Here is a 20392-nt window from a genome sequence, read left to right as displayed (position 1 = left end):
AAGCAAAAAAAAAATCAAAAATTTTTATAGTTTCTATTTTATCAAGACTTTAGTGCAATATAGGATGTGATAAAAATCTTTTCCTATCCAGAAAAATGGCACGTACTGTAAATAAAATATTTGCGCATGCCATATGTAAGACACCATATGAAGATACAATGCTAAAACCTGAAGATGGTAAAAACCTCCCAATCATTTTTACAGAATGTATTTCTGGTTTTAATCAAAATTTCAATGTGAACACCATTTTCCAAGGACATATTCTTCAAATAGCACACATACACACATCCATCTAAATACTCATGCTCACCCAAGGAAGCTTGCTTGTGTCTCAAAAAAAAGAAAAAAAGCATTAGACAAGTGTTTTAAGTTTCATGGGGTTTTTTCACGTACCTTCTGTTTTACATGCTTTGCAGACTGATGAGTTGTGGGATAATTTCAGGTATTTAGCAGATGTTAAATGAATGTTGCTTTGAATCTGACAGGAATCCTAGCAATTTTATTGGTTTATATCACATCAAACAGCTGCACTAAAAAAAGTGTGGTCATGTAGTACTATCAATACTAATACAAAAGGCACTGGGCTGAAGCATAGCTCAGAATTTACAGAAAGAAACAAGACTGATTTCAGTTTCAAAAGGGGAAGCATTCCTAGTGCATCTGAATGAAACTGTTAAGTGTGAGCTTGGAATTCATCTCTAACAACATGATGTTGCTGCTTACACCAGAATAAATATGTTAAGCTTAATGCTTGCATAGAAGGACAATAAGGCTAATTAAATACCTCTTGTTGCAGCTGAACTTAAAAAGTAAAAATGTTCATTATAAAAGAAGGGAACCTGAGTAGAAAATAAGCTCACAGGTAGAGACAAAGAGAACAGGTCAGCACATGCCAATTGCTGCTGTGAAGTTTCAACAGCTACTGGGAATTCTGCCTTTTTCAAATCCAAATGAAATCTGTGGAAGCCTCAAATGCCATTGTGAAGTAACTGCTGGCAAGCATTACAGATTATATCTCAACCGTTGTTGTACTTACTACTTGCATTTCAATATGAATTTTCATTCACATTTTTTCCTATTTGACTTATTCCTACAAAGTACAAACTAATGCACAGATTAATAGATACATTTGAACATGCTGTACCCACTTTATATAAAGTTTAGGAGCAGACACTAAATATGTATTAGTAGGTCATGAATAGCTTAAACCACTAAACCAGGTCACTGAAAAGAAGAATGCTTCCCAGGTGATGTAAATTGGAATAGAACATGAAAGATGTTTAATGAACAGTAAGGGAGCCCAATGCATTTTAACAGCTATTTAAAGAATTGTTATTCCAAACAAATCAACTTCTTGAATGCAGGTTCTCTTCAACTTCACAGATTTCCGTTCAATAAAGCAAGGCCAAACATAGTCACCTGCTTTGGTAAAAGAAAATGCAGGACTCCATAAAATTCATGCTTTTTAAAATTAAAGGGTTTTTTTGGTAGTTGTCTAGAACAAGAACCAGTCTTCTTAAAACAGACAGGAATCAAAAAAAACCACTATTATTTTTCATTACATGGAGAAGGTAAATGAAATCAAACTGTTAAAACCTAATCTGCAGCTTCAGTAGCAAATTCCGTTAAAGATGGAAAAAAAGAGCCCAATTCACAGAAAAACAACAGTATGGAATAAATCTATCAGGATTGGTATGCAATTATTTTCCACTTTGCCCTAGTTACCTCACTACGGAAGGAACAAATGCATTCTGAGTTTTTGACCTTAAGAACACTTGTCTTTAAGTTTGGATCTGATTATCCTGATTGTCAGATGTTTTTATGTGCTGATACTCGATTACTAATCACTCTTCAACACTTTTCCAGAATCAGAGAAGACAGCTCATCCAGAACGAGCAGGAACTAAAGAGTAGAGTATTGCTTGCAGCTTTAGCTTATTGCCCCAAATTTTTGTTACATAGATAAATAGATACTAATTCAGATGCAGCAAAACAAATGCTGATGTCACTTGACTCTGATTTTAACTATAAGAATGGTTCTGATTTTAACCATAAGCATATCAAGTACTGCAGTCCTAGCTGTTCTGCAAGTCTCTTCTGAATGTTATTATTTCATCATCACAGAATAATAATAGAGAAGAATAGAATTATGTTGCAAAGTTAAGCTTATGCAGTTGTGTATCTGATTTCACATTATCTCTACTATTGTTACAACAATACAACTTAGAAGTAACCTTCGCCTTAAAAATAACTGAAACCTTGTAAAGCTCGTTGATGTAAAGCTCACTGACATACCACAGCAATCCACTGGGACACACAGCACAGTATATAATAATACACTTTCAATACGTAGCAGTACAGAGATAAGCAACACTGACAAAAAAACATACTGACATGCTAAGTATATTGACTAGCACCCACTGCAATTCACGCTCAATGAGAAGATTGTCTCATGCAAACTGTTAGGAACCATGAACACACGCAGTGTTTACGCTATGATTAGTGTGTGATGGTACTAAGGGGACTGGTGTAACTGCCTGCCTTTGAAAATGTAATCTATCAAGACATGCTTGTCTTGATAGATTACATTATGATAGTTCCTCCCAATGACTTACTACTTCTGCTACATTCTTCACAGTAAATCTGGTTCATTAATATAATAGATGTGTATTTGGCATTTTTCCTTCCGTCTTCCTGCTTGGTGTACTGGACTGCCTCTTACTAGTCTGCAAACTGCAGTGGACACAGAGATTATTACTTTATAACAATTTTAGAGAAAGAGGCATGCTACACCTAGAACCAGAAAATAAATTATAAAAAGACCCTAGATGGACAAATAAAGATTATATATGGATTGGTTTGATTTTGCACTTAAAAGAACACATTCATAGATAGGTGAAGAGTTTCAGATTTCTTTTGCATAATTTTTTCTTAATTAGGAAATCATTCTCCATTATCATCTTGCCCAAAATGTTCTCCCAAATGTTCTCTCCTCACTTAAGATCTCTGTTTAAAACCATACATGGCATGGATATGATTGCAAATTTCACTGCTTGATGAAAAAGGTATGATGTTTGACTAAAGTAAATTTTCTAAATATATCCAGAGACCATGCTGCTGGACATTAGAAAGCCAAATACATTTTTCCACATTCACACCATTTGTGAAATGGTAAAGAAATAAAGCAGCAAGTTATTTCACTCAAACCATGCTAAAGAATGTCACTTCTGTTTTCTCATCCCAAGAAAGCAGGCCTATGTTCCAGATTTACACTCACATTATGAGGGTTATCATATCACCCTCAGTATTTCTACATTTCATTACAATTCTTAACATGAAAGGAAGATAAGTATGTGCTGCTTCTGATATGCAAACTTCCTGGTGCTGTCCAGCAATGCTTGCTTAAGCTCAGTAAAATTAATCACAATTCAATGTTTAAAAAGCGATCACTCTTTGAGAAGCTACTACAGACACCTCTTATTTTTTGGTGACACAGCAGGATTTGGCATGCACTTCAGTTTTGGTTTAGTAATCTCAAAAACTTTATCATATGAAATACCTTATCCACTTACACATTCTTTATCATCAGTGAATGATGATTCCTTCAAAAGCTAAGGACTCCTCAAGGAGGTTTTATAATCAGGAGGTCACTGTAAACACCCTTTCTGAACAAGGGGGGAAGGGAGTTTAGAGTGTTACCAACTCAGTGTTTTCCCTAGTATTACAGGATCCTTCATCATAATTCTTCTATTAGAAAGACCCTGGGTACTTGGATTTAGTCTTTTTTTCAGTGTTCTTCCATTGTTCCTGACGTCTTTCTTCATCCTGTTTTCTGTCCATACTCATCCGCTGATGTCTGCCTCCATATCTTTAATTATATGTGATACTCCCTTGAAAACTCACTTTCTTGACTCATAATAATTCTCTTTTTTTTGCTTCATTCTCTCTCTTCCAAAAAAGGTGATGAGAAATCCTTAAGGAGGAATGAAAATTAATGGTAAACCCTGACCCAATATATCTGGAGAGCAGAAAAATAATATTATGGAATTTAAAACAACTTTCAGGGAACAGAGAGCCTGAGTTAAGGCTCTGGTGTGACAAAAGGGAAGGATAAAAAACCTTTCTAGTGTCATGACACAATCACTACCAGGTCCTTTAAATTCAGGAGAGAAATCTGGAAAGATATGCACTCTATCCTGAAGAACACTAGCCCTGTGAAGAAACAAAAGTGAAAGAAAGAAACCTTTTCTATTTACTGTACAAGCAAACATCTACATCATGCTAAAAAATTGTACAACAAGGCATACACTGATACAGACTCCAAGCACCAATTTATATTTCACAGCATGTAAATGTATATTTTTTAATCAGTGTTTATTCCTAGAAATTATATGTTCATCATTTTGTTAGTTTATGCTGGGGACTCAAAACTCAAACCTGGTGAGACTGCTTTCTGATGACACTAAATAAGCACTTAGTAAGGTTAAGCTTATTGTCGTCCAAAATACAGGCCATATGTGAGGCAATTGAAAAATCTGAATTACAGAGATAATAGATGGTGCACTGGAGACTAAGCATAAACTGATTCTTAACAGCCAGACTATTAACCCATGCGACTACCTATGTGCTAGCTTGACCTGCAGTGACCCTAAGAAAAATAGGAAGAAAAACATAACTTTGGGGGTTGAATCCTCACTGCTAGAATCTGTGAACAGAAAAATTAGTATGGGATTTGTTCTTAATGTATTCATGGAAACAGGTAAGTGAGTTTGTTTTTTGTTAGTAGTAGAAGAAACAACTGCCTTAAAAATGTCCAGCTCTTCTCTTGTTTCTTGTGGTAACATTATGCAAGGTCTTGAAAATTCCTAAAGTCAAAAAGGTGTAACATGATGCAAGAATATTTCAGGATAAATGGTGACATTTATTCTGCAGCACTTTTCCTGCGTGTATCCTTCATGCAAGTACTTAAGTACTGATTGTGCTTCAGTTTTGCTTCATGAAGGTTTACCATATCACTTGTTGCAGTCTACAGTAGAAGTTTATAAATGTAGAAAATAGTACATTTTGTGTAATCTTATCTGTTGGCATATATCAAAATAAAGAACACCTTTCCTTTCTATGTAGGTGGGAAGATGGAAGTCTTTCATTCTCACAGAGTAGTTTAAAAAGCACACCATTAAATAGGAGAACCAAAGGCAGAATTACAACTTCACCACATTTTCTTAAGTAATAGAGATCCTTTAGTTGGTAAGAAAGACAGAACTCAGACTTACTGTGCATTTGTTCGGCTTCTCTCCTGAGTGGACTCTCATGTGAATCAGCAGTTTGTAACGGGCATTAAATGGCTTGAACCTTCGAGGGCATCCTGCCCAGAAACAGGTGAAGTCCTCTCCCTTCCTCTGGTCTATGTGGATCTTCTCTATGTGCCGCACAAGCTCCTCTTGATGGTCGTACAGCTTCCCACAGTCAACCCAGCAGCAGCCATGCTTGCCATTGAAATCATCCAGCTCGCCACCTTCCTCCAGCAGGGTGCCTGGGGCAGACGGCAGCACCTGCAGCGGGTGGACATGGCTGGGCAGGCTGTGCGGCTGCCGGTGCTGGTGAGCGTGGTACGGCGGGGGTGGCCCTTGTGGAGGAGCTGGTGGCAGCAGCAGGGGTGGAAGAGGCATGTCAGCAGTAGGGCCTGAGAAGTCATCCAGCTGTTCATTTTTCAGGATGTCCACTGCCTGGCTGTCCAAAGGTGGCACGCCCTGCTGGATCACCATGTTATTTGTGGCAGCCATCTGCAAGCTGGCTTGTTCCAGCTGTTGCATCTGCTGATACTCACTAGCCCCGTTTTCAGCATACCCTGGAAAGCTGACATTGCCATTCGCCATGTGGAGGCCTTTCTGGGCTGCTGGAACTGAGAAATTTTGGGGTATACAGCTTCCTCTCACTCCCAAAAAATGTCCATAGACCTCAGGCTGTGGGGAGATGTTTGCTGGCGATACCCTGGAGCTGTTGATGTAGGCCACCAGAGAAGTTGGGGATGTACGGATGATTGTATTGAACTCGATCCCAATGCCGTCAGACAGAGGAGACACAGAAAGTGCTCTCTTTTTGGGCCGGGATGATTGAGACCAGACTGAGGACTGGCAAGGACTAGAGTAAGGGGAATGCTTATTTTCCATGCCATATAAGTAGGATGATAATGAGTTACTGGACACAGGTGTCTCAGGCAAAAAATTTAGTAAGTCCCCCAACTCACTGCCATTTTGTAAACCATGGTCAGGAAGAACAGAAGAAAGTGTCCTGTACCTGTGTGACCACTCTTGTTGAACACTCAAAGAGGAGTGACCTTCTGGCAAGCTTAATGTTGTAGAGGCCAGAGACTCACAAGACAAGAGTGACCTGAAATAAAGGCACAGTAAAGTAAGCAGTTAGACAATTCAGAAGTAGCTCTTCTACCTCCACACACACACTTGAAATTAAGGAAAGGCTACATGTGAGGAAAGGTCTCCCTAATATTAGGTAATCAAGTTTAGCACACTCTGTTCATGTACCAGTAGTTACACAAAGGCAATATACATGTAAAAAGGTCACTTAGGAAACCAACTTCAAAACTTCAAGATTTTGAAGAAGTGTTGCTGTAAAGATTCTTCATACACCACTGCAGAAATTAATGCACTTCTTCTCATCAATTGTGGTATAAATAGGTTTGGACTTCTGAAGCCAAGGCATTATGTTCCTGCCTTATATGAAACTCACATTGATTTGAGTCATCCATTGTTTGTGCTTGAAAAGAACAGGAAGAAAACTGATTTATAGAGAATAAATATTCAACCTGAATGACTTTGTCACTTGTAATGCATACAAATATTACAAATACTTCCCTAAAGGAGTTTTATATATTAAGTTTATAAATATAGATAATATCTAACTTTACAAAACAAACAAAATAAATGAGTAATGTAGGAGAACTGGTTGAAGGGGTTTTTTAGCTTTGATTTGAAGATGTATCTGCCTCCAAGTCAGCAGTAAAAATTCTTCACAGAAGTGTAATCTTGCTGTTATCATTCATTTTTCACAGAGATATTATGAAACTTCTTTATGCTGCAAAGATTCTTCGGGTAGCTTAAAAACCCCCAACATATAGGCCCTTAAAAGTATTGTTTTACACAGGAAGGTATTGAAAGGAAATAAAAAGACATCAGGGGCCCTGATTCATGGGTACAAATGCTGGCTAAAGGTCAAGTGGATTTATTTCTTTGTTTCCAGTTCACGCCCAGGCAGACTTGGATTTCCTGCCAGCTAGTGGTGCTATCAGTACATAAATTTCTATGTTTAAGGCGTTCTAACAATAGGAAGAATTGGGTATGCAGCTAGATAAACCCGACCAGCTCACAGAAGCCTCTACATCTTATGTTTTGAGCATTAATTCTTGAGTTTATTATTTTCACAACACAGTTTTGAAGAAGCACAGAATTTCAATGACTGATCAAGGACACAGGAGGGGAAGCTTGGCACAAGCTGAGAGAGAGAGGAAGTAGTTTGCAGGTGCTGTATCTGTAAGATAGCTCACAAGCAGGGAAAATGTAGCTTAAAAGAACAGCAAGCCTTGCTCTGGTGACTAGTGGGAGAGACAGTTAAATGCTCCTTTGCACAAGATACTTGCTTTGTAACGCGTCGTTGATCTGCTGTATCAGGATAAGAAACATCCTGTTCTGATTCTGTGTCAGTGCAGGGTACTGTCATGGACCTTATGTTACTGCACTAGGGTTTAAACGGCACTTGCAAAACAGAGCACTGACAAAAAGCACAGTTAGCATGCTGACTGCCATTTGCATTGAGAGAAACGAGAAAAATGAGACTGCTCTGTCAGGTCAGTCTTGTATACTATTTAGATCTAAAGGGATGACTGTTTGTGAAAAATTTGATTTAGGCTGCTGGGTCTGTTTTCAATGGGCTTTGTTAAAGCACAGTTCATTATAGAGCGATTAAATCATGCTAGTATGCTGTGACCCCAAATACAGATCCACAGTTTTCAACAGAGCAAGACAAGTAAGCCAGGTTTGACTTCTCTGGGTTATGCTGTATATATCCATACCTAGAAAATATAAGGAGAGGATGGGGGTGTTTTGCTAGATTGTTTCTTTAAATTTTTATTTTCTCTTTTATGAATAAAGAGAAAGAAATTGTGCATCGATAAAAAGTCTATTTTTGTACTGACAAGAATTTTAATCAGATGCATAGTAGGACCAGTGTCATACAAAAAGCTACTAATGCCTAACACAAAGGGACATATCCATCAGTGAATCTGAAGAAAAACTGTCTTTTAAAAGTCTCATAATAGGACAAAAATAAAAAGCTGGCCCAGAATTCCAAGTATACAATAAGTAAGAGCCAGATATTCTGAAGAAGCTTGGTTCCCACTTCAGCATCTAAATTCAAAAATAATAAAGATTCCAGCTCCCAAAGAAATGAAGATTTATTTAAACTTCAGCCAACACTGTGACTAAGTAAGTAATTTTCTAGTGGGGGGAAAATAAATACACCTAATATGAAAATGAAGGACCAGATCTATCAGAGTGCCAGACTCTCAGATGGTATTAACTGACACATCTGCTTTATTGTAAGCTAAACCACCTTGAGTTTGGACCAGATCTTTCATTATCATTTACAAGAGATTACTTGCAATTACACTATATTCTCCCTCTTTGTACAGAGGCCACAATGTCAGATATAATCCAGAATCTTAAACATAAACACGGAAGAGTGAAAACTATGGGTTTTTTCTCTCTTCATGGTCTTCCATTTACTAGCTAAGAACCCTTTGCTCTTTCCCAGGTCCTTTTTTGTCAAAGCAAATAGCAGTATTACATCTGGTTTCAAGCAACACAACTGAATACTCCAAGAAAGTTCTGCAGAAACTCAAAAAACATGGGGAAGGTTTTATTCCCCATGGTCTATACACCAGAATATGATGCTATCTGTAGCAAAACTCTCATTTTGCCAACTGTTTTCTTTCTTCCAACAGTAAAAATCAAGAAAATTCCCTCTGGCTTTGGTAAATTCAGCAAATAATCTGTTTTGGATTGAGCTGCCAGAACACAGTTCGTAGTGCTGAGAGATCAAATCCAGAGAAGGCACTCTGCCCAGGAAGAATCAGTCAATTTCATTTAGGCAAAAGCAGTTTACAGCTGAAGAAATTTAATCAAAAAATAAAACAAAAGCTCAAAACCCAACAACAAATAACCACCCCCCCAAAAAACCACAAACAAACAAACAAAACTCCAAACTGTTTTGACAACCTGTGAGTTAAAAATCTGAGTTTAAACTTCTTTTGTCCTACAAAACAGATAATTTGAGGTCAAGATTGCTGAAACGGACACTCTTTGTGAGACAAACTTATTTTATAACACCTTCATTGATAAATCATTAAAAGATACTCTAGGGACACCACAGCCTTGGTTCTGCCAGAGTTTCAGCTTCTGTTTGCCCTTAGTAAATGTTTCTTTGAAATAAAACAAAAACTGTATAACTGAGTACTGACACAGTACATCCAACCACATATTCAGTGTTTGGAACCATACAGGCACCCCTAAAACTTAAATAACAATTATATAATTATATTTTTCTAGCATCAGTTTTATTCAATCTGAAAGGCATGTCTTTGGATTTGTCATTTGTCATCATCCTAGCACTGAATAGTTTTTGCTGACATGTTTACATAGGAAGCATAATTAATTTTGTAAATTTTCACAGGGGAGGGAGTCTTCTCAATTGAAGCGACAGAAACGTTAAAAATTATCCCAAGAGTAAAGCAAGGTTTTCTTCCAGCTGTACAAAACAAACTTTAATTATTTCAAGAATGTTCCTTGGCTTGTAATAAAGCAACATAGCAAAACGTAAACTGCTTTGAGAATAAAGACTCTTGTGGTCTTTTATAAATCAGAAACTACATTTCAACTCAGTAGGCAACGGGGAATGTAGATTCCAAAATAACACACTAGAATGTTTTCTCCTTGTATGCTTAACATCCAGGGATGTGCCTAATGTATTTGTAGGGTGGTTGTCAAAAACCTGTTTTCCTCTAACTCATGTTTGTTGACAATACTCATAGTCATAATCTCAAAACTTATTTAAGCATTTAAAACTAATTAATAAGTATTTATCTGTGGGGTAGTGATACAAAAGGGCAACATTCACAGGAAGAGGTCATAGTTTTCTTTAGCTTCTCAACAGAGCTAGGAAAACTAACACGTTGTCAGAGACAATTGATCTGATCAACTTTATTATGTAAACAAACCATTTGAAAGCAAAAGTACTTGATGAGGAGAGAGAAACATGTCAGAGCACTTACATTTTTTTGTCTGTCCTTAGAGTTACTTGACAGGCACCAACATGGCACTCTTAGCACTATGTAGATGTAACATGTGGACTATTTCTACTTTCATCCTCTGTAACATTTCCTATACCTAGTACAAAAATCTAGTTCATGACTATAAAACAGCATTTATCTAATAAAAAAGTCCTACCATCCACAGATTTTGTGTGGCCGAATTTCACCCATTATTTGAATGATCCAAACAGTATAATTACAGCTGCTCTGAATTAAATTGCATGGAATTCAGCTTCCTGTAGCATAACAGAGAATGATTTTCTGATTTTAATAATCAGAAATGTCACATTTTAATCACAGAAGAATTAAACCCCCTCCTTTTAAAGTACTGAAGATAAAAAGGCAATTGAGCACCTTGTATCTGACAGAGAAGCGCTCTGGCTGGAAGCATCCATAGACCTCTGTAAGCTAGGGCTGATCTGGTTGCATGCTGCTGAAAGCTGATTTGCCAAAGGTGAAAGAGGTCCCAGCTGTTGAACTGTCATGGGATTGCTGACGACTACTGTATTGTTGCCGCTGCCTTTTCCAATGGACTTGTGCTTGCATCCATAACCAAGACCTCCTAAAATAAACAAAGCAGGTTACTATTTATCTCTCATGAAGCTGTGATGAGGCACAGAACTCACATCACTTTGCAAAGTCCAGAAAGTAATGGGAATCCTAAGATGAGAGCAAAACAGGGGACCTACACAAGGATTTTGCAAGCTTCTTTGCAGAACATAAAAAGCAGTAATTCTACAGGGGAATTAGTAGATTCTACATGTGTAAAACATGTGCTGACATACATAAACTAACGACCAGACATGATGGAAAAACATCAGAAAAAACACCAGGTAAAACAGCAGCCCTCAGCTGAGGGACAGCTCTCTGTGAAGAAGACAGGAAGAGAGAACCCAAGGCGGCTGCCAGAACACCGCCATAAGCCGAGCTCCACAGCTCCAAGCCATTGCAAGCCCTTCCATCATTCCTACCACCAGCCATGCAAAAAGCAAGGACATCACCAATATGCACACAGACTGCAGTGCTGGCTGCATAGTTTCACCAGCAGGAGAGAGTTACAGCTTGGAACCCAGCATTCCTCTGAGGGCTAGGTAGAGGAATCTGAGCTGAATCAAAACTGAGAAGCATTCTGGACTTTCTTTAAATGCCACAGTCTGCTCTTAATCACTGCTGCCATGACTCAAACTGATGGCTATACACAGTAGTGCCAAAGGCAGCTGGCCATTGGGACATACCATCAAAACGCCCAGTGTACCTTGTGTTGTGAGTTAGGTCACAGGAGGTGGTTTACAAGATTGCCTCCATCAAAACACATTTAGAGCAGAAAGTTAAAATGCAGGTCATAATATGGAAGTTGTTGGACATCTAGCAAAATCTCATCACAGCTGGAAATTAATAATTAGACAATTCACATTTCTAACTGCTTCCCTGTGTTCAGAATACTCCACAAAGCAGGATAGCAACATCAGGACAAGCAGTGACAAGTGTTTCAATGTAAACTATTTTCCTAAACTAAATCTACTTTTGACATGGTTGTACAGCTCATAGAAGTTTTTCTCCAGGTTCTTCAGATGGGTTGTGGACTGCAGGAAGAAGTACATTAAGGCGTTTATGGCCCTCCCAGTCAAAGGAGGAAAACCCAAATCCTTCAATCCCCTCTAGATCAAATAGTTCCAAGGACAAACATATAAAGAGAATTCCTTATTCTGCACTCAACTCCACTGTGGACACCAGAACAAAGCATTTAAGCTCTTGTAGGATTACTGTCTGTTCCCACTACAGATGTTTAATTAAATCAAAAGAAAAAGAAAGGCATTTTAATTTCTTTCCTGTGAAGCAGGAACATTCATATTTTCAACGCACTACAACTGAATCAGTGTGCTACTCAGCAGTTGGTTTCATAATGTTACAGAGAATTAAATTGTAACCAGTAGCAAATATTAGGCAAAAAATGTAAATTGCCTCTGATAATAACATGAACACTCCTCCTCTTAGCAAAAAGCTGGATGGGGTGAAATAAAAAATTTACAAGCCCCATTCACACTATAAAAAACACATAATGTGCCTATATGTGTGTGTGTATCATAAATGTTCAGTTAGCTATTTTTCAGGAAAGTGTCTTTAGTATGTAGAACCAAAGACATTCTGCACCAAATGATATAAAAGAGAAGCGTGCTATAACAATGTAGGAAATCCCACTGGGTTTGACACTGAAATACAGTTGTGATGCTTCCAGAGTGTGTGTATATATATATATATAAATCTTGGTAAGACATAAACCTACTATTTAGCATTGAGAAAATGTGCCAAATATATACTGATCCTTTCCTGGATGACACCCTTCACTTAAAAGCCACTTTTAACAAATTTCAGCACTAACAATAGTATCTACTTTATCATATCAGGAAATCAAGGACTGCACATTTGCCAGATTTCCACTAGGGAAAGGCCATAGGTCATCTCAAATAACAATCTGCAATGACACAGTGAAATTGCTATTTATTCATGGTTAAACCTGAGCTGCTTGGAACTTATATGTCAGAAAAAAGCAAATCCTAGCAGCAAAACCAGAAAAGAGCGTACTGTTAAACACAGAAAATTGCATCCTCAGTGCATCCTGGTTTCCTTTTCTAAGGGTCTGCTAATATTTTCTCTGTATAAACAGTACCTCAGGCATGCCAACAGCAGGTAAGACCATTTGTTGTGTTATGGTAAGGATGATGGCCAAACATGGCCTGGCTGCTAGCCACTGAAAGGAAAACATGAGAAATTAAGTATTTTGGAGAGACTGTATTACTGGAATGATAAACAAAAGTAATGCAAAACTCTAGTCCTCATGAACATTTGCCTGAACATTTCTCTGATGTGGAAACAGAAGCAAAAGGTTTTGTTCTTTTTACCATTGACAAACATTTGCTGTTATGAGGAAAAATAACAATTCTTCCACTTAAAAGAAGGCAGGGGAGATTATCACGGAAGAATACATCATCAGCTCCCACCACTTAAAGAGACTGCGAAGTAAAAGACTGCTGCTATGAGAAGCAAAGTCATAAAATTTCATCAACTGCTTCATATAGGTGTAAATGTGTCAAAAGACCATCATTAATACCTTGTTTGTGCCCTGCAGGTCACTGAACAGTATCAATTTGATCTGAATCAGGCAGCAGCATACAATCCCACATACGTTGAACTAAGTCTGAGCACAAGATGAGAAGCTTATGCTGACTTCAAGACCACTACAAAAGTACAGACCACATCTGATCCAGCATAAAGTTAAACAGGTGTAACATGGACATCTCACCTGTTATGAGCCTGCGGCTAAAAGGCAAGCTGCCTTGAATGTGTGTTCAGAAGCTCTGAAAAAATGTGAACTGTCAAAATAACTATGTCCAAAATCAGCATTTGACATCATATATACGCGATGTGCCAGAGGAGCCCTCAGTCCAGGTTTCCTGTATCATTGTCCCAAAGCCTGAAAATTTCAAGACAGTGAAAGGACAACGAGAAAATCCTTTGTGCCTTGAATCCACATCAGCTGAGATAAATGGGAAACCCTGTGGAGGATATCAGTGGGTTTTAAATGACACTGGAGATTCTAAGAAAAATATGTGAAGCTAATATTTTAAATAAGCAAGAGAAGTAATTTCTTTTCTTTTATACTAGGATATAAATCGGGAGACAGTCCAATAAAGGCAACAACAACTGCGGAGGTGGAATCAGTCCTGCAGTAGCTCACAGTAAGAGTTACAGCTGAATAGAGCAGGTCCTTTATTCCAAATAAACATATTAACACATAAACCAAAGCTGCTCCTTATCAATAAATAACAATAATAGTTAACAAGTTAAAACAGTGAAAATATTTTATGGAAATATTTTAATCCATTCACTTCCTCATTCATTAGCCTGCCTATTTTGCCTGTTCATTTTCTATAGCTGGTTAATAGCTAAGCTTCACTCAACCTTGAAATGCAAAATTATTTCACTGCAATCTTCTGAAGAACATTCAAAGAATGCAGAAAAATACAACTACTTTAGATACACAGAATTTTAGATAAGATTTTTCTTAATTATATAATTCTCTTACTTTTTGGAGGCAGAGTATGATACGAGCTCAGTTTCATTTAAAAACCATTTTCTTCCATCAGATATTGATTGAAAACCAACCAATTCCTTTGTCTACTTCTCCATGTCAAGAGCAGTAATTTGTTAATTCTGCCAAGTAACTCAGGTTAAAAAATGAAACTACTTCACCAAACCTTTGAAATTGTAAATCATGTTTCCCATATATAAATCACAGTCAACAAAAACATATAAAAGCAAAACCAGTTTTAATTGTTAGGTGTTCTGAAACACACTACATACATACCTAATGCATAACACCAGATCAAATTCAAACATCTCTTTGATCAATCAATTTTGTGGTTACTGAACTAATCACTATGAAACAAAGCTACTAAAGTGATCTGAAAACCTGTCCCTTGTTACTGCTAGAGTAACAGGTAGAAATAAAAGAATTGCAACAAAGGAGAAAAAGTTAATTTCCCTAGGGGATTTTCTGTGTCCACATACACAAAAAATGTACACATTAAGAGCTTTGGAAGTGGATGGTTTCAATGTTTCCCTTCTATTGGGCTTCCAGTCTTGTTCGTGTGGACTCTCTATTCACCAAAATGGGGAGAAAAGGGCACAAGCAAAAAAGCATACTGTTAGACAATAAATACTGAAGAGGACAGAGACCAAAGGACTAAGGCAGACTCTGTGAATGTATTCCTCTTATAGATTAAAGGCACCAAGGCTTTTTGAAAACACATTTGGCCTTTTTTCACAACACATTTAATCTTCTGGATGTTGCAGCCCCCAGCTACCACACACATTTTTTCTCTGTGTGTCTCCGTATCTGCCGGGGTTGTTGATACCCTTTTTGGAGGGGTGGGCTTCATAGTAGCTGGTAACTGAACAAACTCAAATGTTTGCATAGAAGACTTGCTTCCTGATGGTAATATCTCAGTACCTCTCACCTTGAGCCTGTCAAAGTTTTCAAGCTTCTCCTGTAGCAATTTTAGTCGTATTATTAATGACTGCTAGAAAGCTAGCTCTTGTCCCTTTGTCCTTAAACTAAACAGCTAGATTTCTATTGTTTCTGCAGCCATCTAAGAGGCACTACTGCACAACTATGTAGACAGAGACACTAGCTGCAGGGCAGTGGATATCAGACCCCTTTGAATTTTCTTTAAGTGTGTTAAACTGGAGCTTCAAAGGGGAACAAACATATATTAAAAAAGGCAGTGTAGGGGGAATATTGTCATTTGCCTCTCATGACCATATGATCAGACAAAATCTTTGCAATTTGGAAATCTGGGCTTCTTCTAATTGGCATCATACCCTGAAGTCCAAATCTTTTTGGAAGACCTTGAGGTTTCTAGGTGAACTACACAAAAATTCAGTCACAGGTACAGTAGGTATGAGCTTTTTTTATGGCATTCAAGCTGGAGTTTTTCAGAGTACAAGTAAATTATTAAACTATCACTCGAAAAGTTGCTGAATTATCATTCGTGTTACAAGTCTTACAAAATATTGTAGTTTCTCAACTGCACTACACCACACAGATACTACATGATAGTGAAACAGTGATTCTTAGCATTTATTATCTTTAAAAACAAAACAAAAAAAAATCAAGGATTTGTAGTTAGAAAATTTTGAAATTAAGATCCTAAAAGCTCAGTTTTTAACGTCATGGTTATGATCATAGCTTACGGTTTTCTTAACACAAGTAGCAATGACTTTTTAGTGACAAATTTTCTTCAAATCCTCTGGAAGTGTCCAACCTGAACACCAAGTTAGACCATTAATCTGACTAGTGTTGTATATACCCATGTTCTTAACTGTTTACAGAGACTTAATCTTTACAATCAATAAAAATAGTCTCAGGAAAATACACTAAACAGAATTATATGATGGCATGGTATTAAGAGAAAGTACTGTGTATGCACTTTAAATATTCTTCATACTTTGAATCTTGTAAAGGCAGTTTTTTCGGTATCAGAGTGTGCTTGATAAATTAACTTGCACTAATTTCCAATGCTCTTTGCAATCATTGTATGAAGTAATCAAGCAGGTACTTGCAGCAACTCTACTGTGAGACAAGAGACTGACAAAGCACAATGAAAAACAATGTCTCCCTTCAACTGGAACCAAGGTAAAAAATTATCCAGAACCGACCAGTAAAAACAATACCTCACAGGTGATTAACTTAGCTGGTTTAGAGCAGACAGCAATGAGATCACCTACTTCTATGGAACACTTTAACCACTAAATTTAAACAAATGAAAACAGTGGTCTTGTAATGACTAAACTAAGACTATATTATAAAAGAGTCAGGTTCAGGAAACTTCCAGGAAAGAATAGAGACAGTAAAACAAAGATTTTCAATTAGATCTACAGACATCTGTAATATCTCTTACTAATTTTGAATCCAGTTTGTTTATATCAGGAAGATCCATCACTTATTAAAAAGTTATTTTGAAAGCTACTTTGTTTTCTTATTTTGCATAAAACATAAGAAGTTATCAGTTAACTAGTGCACACACAAGTTAATGTTTAACTGAACTAAAATATAAGTGTTTTAGCTGCAATGGGTAACTCCCTATTTGTTATCAGTAACATTAGATGACTTCAGCTTTTGTCCTTACTAGGATAATATGGTATGTGCTCTTCTATTGCAGAAAACTTACAGCTTTACACCTCTGGTTTGCACTATTACTTCTCCACAGTATTACTAACCAGTTTCTATTTACAAAACTTAGCCTGACCATTTAGTTTGTATTTCTGAAGTATTAATACATTGTGCAAGCCTCATAATCAAATAACTGGGATAAAACAAGAAAAACTCCACTAGCAGTGCAATATATTAATCTAATGGTGAATAATATCAGGTGAAAAAAACCCAACAAGTTTCATGTTTTAAGTTTCAGTACTGGCCAGCTTCTTAAAATACCACTACAGTACAGACAGAGAGAAAAATATTATTACAGTCAAAATGTAACTTTACAGATATTTGAAAGAACATAAGATAATTGTATTGGAATTAGAGATAATACCTTCCAGCTCCAGTGCCACTGGGCAGTTACTGCCTGAATCTGACCTAAATAAACACACATATATCAGCATGTGTGTGAGAGCACACACTACAATTTCACTTATATGTGGCATTACTTGGGAAGCAGATAAAAAAATAATATTGGTAAAACTTCCTCCTATATTATGAATTATAGGAATCAAATGAAATCAATAGGGAAACACTTTGCCCAGTGTTTAAACAGTGTTGCAGTCATCTGCAAAATAAGTGAATTGATTCCAGCAATTTTGTTGGAATACTTCTTTGTTGATACCATCTGATTGCAATGCAGCCACCTATGGAGGGGCAGTAAGAAAACATTCTAGAAAAATTAATTCTCTGTACTACGTAACACTTCACCTGCCACAACAACTTCTAGCACTGTTCAACCTTCACTGCACATCTATGCTTTTCTTCATGTCAGAAATACATTCTTGGAATATTTTCCATTAATTCCTGATTTTTTTTTTCCTCAGTTTTAATTAAAACATGCTCAGATAACTTGTTATCTGAATGTTCTTAGTGTTTTTGAACATACCACATCGGAGCTTTGCTATCTGTAACTCTGGGCACATGTAGATCCATTACTCTAAAGACCTTATCATTCCACGTATCAAAGCAAATCAGCACAGCAATGTACCCTCTGTTCAGATAGTAGTTTCTGATTTCTTGCTGTGTTCACTGGACTGCTATCTTCCTTGTGGCGCACCTTATACATGCTTCTCCTGTCAGCCTGCCTGCATGGACAGTGATGGGAAGAACAAGACCCCTTCCTCCAGGCCCCAGGCAAAGGGAAGATCTTCTGTCTCCTTTACCCACTTAGAAACAGGGATGCAGCAGAGCACCAAGAGTAAGGGGACAGATTCTCAGCAGATTAAGGCAGCCTTAACTCCAGTGCTCTGTGACAACATCCTCCAACTAAAACCTGCCACCATCTGTGCAGGAGTCCTGAGCAGAGGAGAGAGGAGCAAGAAGACTGCTTTCTACCTCCAGCATGGGGCAGGTCTCAGTCTTTGCCGCATAATACATCACTGACAGACTGTACTGGACATCATGATGCAGCAATAGCATGAGTTCAGCAAAAAAAGCACGCAATAAAGGTGTTGTTTAATGTTAAACTCTAATCCCATGTGAGGCTCCTTTTCTAAATCTTTACAGATATTACAAAGGTATTTGACTGCTGTTTCTCAGAAAAGCATCCTTCCTCCTTTACGAGACCAAAACATACCAGGAGCAGAAAAGAAAAAAAGATAAATGCCAACCTGTTGAATAGTTGTATCCGTTTAAAACTGGTGACAAATGTTAACATGGAAAGAACTTCAGAAACTGCAGTATGGAAGCAAGAATCTAAGTAACTTGCAGTCACACTCCGTATGTTTTTGTTTCCCAGATAAAGTCAATTGTTCAAGGACACTATGACATAATTTTTCAAACAGTGTTGTCCCTGAGTTTATGAGCAGTACATTTTTTTCTTTCCTCACACTAAAAACAAGATACTGTTTAAGGTTGCTCCTCCTAAAAGATAAGAATGTTATTCCAGTTGTCAGTTTAACCAGGCAGAAATAACAAGCATACAGCCCACATAACATACATATTCTAAGAGGCTTTATACTCAGTTAATTAGTTTAACTATTGCTTTCATGGTTCATTTAAAACTTTTATGCTTCATTAAATATCAGTATATTTTATCACCTCAGAAAAACTTCTCTGTAAAAAGACAATTGTCTTTTCAAGTGATAATCTTGTTAACTAATATATACATTTCAAGCATGTCTATCAGACACCGGCAAAGTCTGAATTGCTACAGTAGCACTATCTCAAGCCATTATGCACATTTCTTTCCACACACAATGGAATTTTTTTTTTTTTTTTTTTTTTTTTTTTTTTTTTTTTTTTTTTTTTTTTTTCTGAAACAAAAGTACTTTGTCAAGGAAAAGAAAATTATTTTGACACAGGTTATTTTCATCATTTAAAAAGTTCCCACAGTGATCTTTTGCTTTTCCACCTTCACAACAACTAGCTCAAACATATCCTGGATTCAGTAACTGTAAATATATTGCCAAAAGTCCTTAATTCATAAAGTCAGAAAATCATGTCCTTAAGGAAGCATAAAAATCAATTAAACTAATAGTTACAATTATGTAGAACCCAAAAGCCAAGTGCAATTCATAAAACAAACTCATGTGGTTACCAGATCATCTGTCCTACCGGAAAGGTTTACTTACTTATGCATAGTATGAATTTTCTCAATTCAGAAGATAGGAGTACATCAGAGCTATTTGGAAGAACATTTTCTAGACTGAGAAATTAGTCCTTACAAGTCCACCAGCATGATTACCACAAATTCACTCGAAATTTTCACTACTATCTTCACATGCAACCATTCTATGAAATATATGGCCAATAAGTAATAATAGAATGACTGTGGTTCTTATTAGTGCAACTGACTTTTAGAGGAGGCCACTATCAGCATCTTCATGGTTCAAATAAAACTTTCTACTTGTCTTGCCACCTTAGCTCTTCATGTCAATGAGAGGCAAACCCTGGGAAAATTATACAAACAGACAGAAGTATTTAAAATCTGTATTGGCACTACATGCTTCCACTCCTCTCAAAGCTTTAGACATTTTTCTTTCAATTTTATTCTTTATTCATTATTCTTTTCATCAGCCCAAGGCATACTAATTAATCGGAGTTTCCCAGGTCTTTTGTTGTTGTTACCAAAAAGAAAAAAACAAAAAGAAAGCTTGTTTCATCTTTTTAAAGTGAGTCCATCTACCTTCCACAAAGCCAGGCTAATAAGAGGGAGGATTAAGGCCAATTGAATGGCTTAGGTCCCTGAATACCAGTCCTGCTCCTGCCCTTAGCCGTCATTCTTGCCAAAATTGATTTACAGAG

At 37.1% G+C, this 20392-nt stretch overlaps 1 protein-coding gene across 4 annotated transcripts in view; it reads right to left on the bottom strand.

The window, feature by feature from the left end:
• Nucleotides 1-20392, bottom strand: part of GLIS3 (GLIS family zinc finger 3) — a 161555-nt gene that overhangs the window by 115471 nt on the left and 25692 nt on the right. For all 4 annotated transcript variants that reach the window (XM_048292592.1, XM_048292593.1, XM_048292595.1 and 1 more), the window contains exons 2-3: nt 10735-10942; nt 5273-6389 (exon numbers count right to left, since the gene is read on the bottom strand). In XM_048292592.1, the coding sequence (XP_048148549.1) occupies nt 5273-6389; nt 10735-10942 (1325 nt within the window). The remainder of the gene's footprint in view (nt 1-5272; nt 6390-10734; nt 10943-20392) is intronic.

This window comes from Corvus hawaiiensis, chromosome Z, assembly GCF_020740725.1.
Source record: "Corvus hawaiiensis isolate bCorHaw1 chromosome Z, bCorHaw1.pri.cur, whole genome shotgun sequence".
Lineage (NCBI taxonomy): Eukaryota > Metazoa > Chordata > Aves > Passeriformes > Corvidae > Corvus > Corvus hawaiiensis.
Note: the sequence above shows the minus strand (reverse complement) of the source record. Positions and strands in the feature narration are given on the sequence as shown.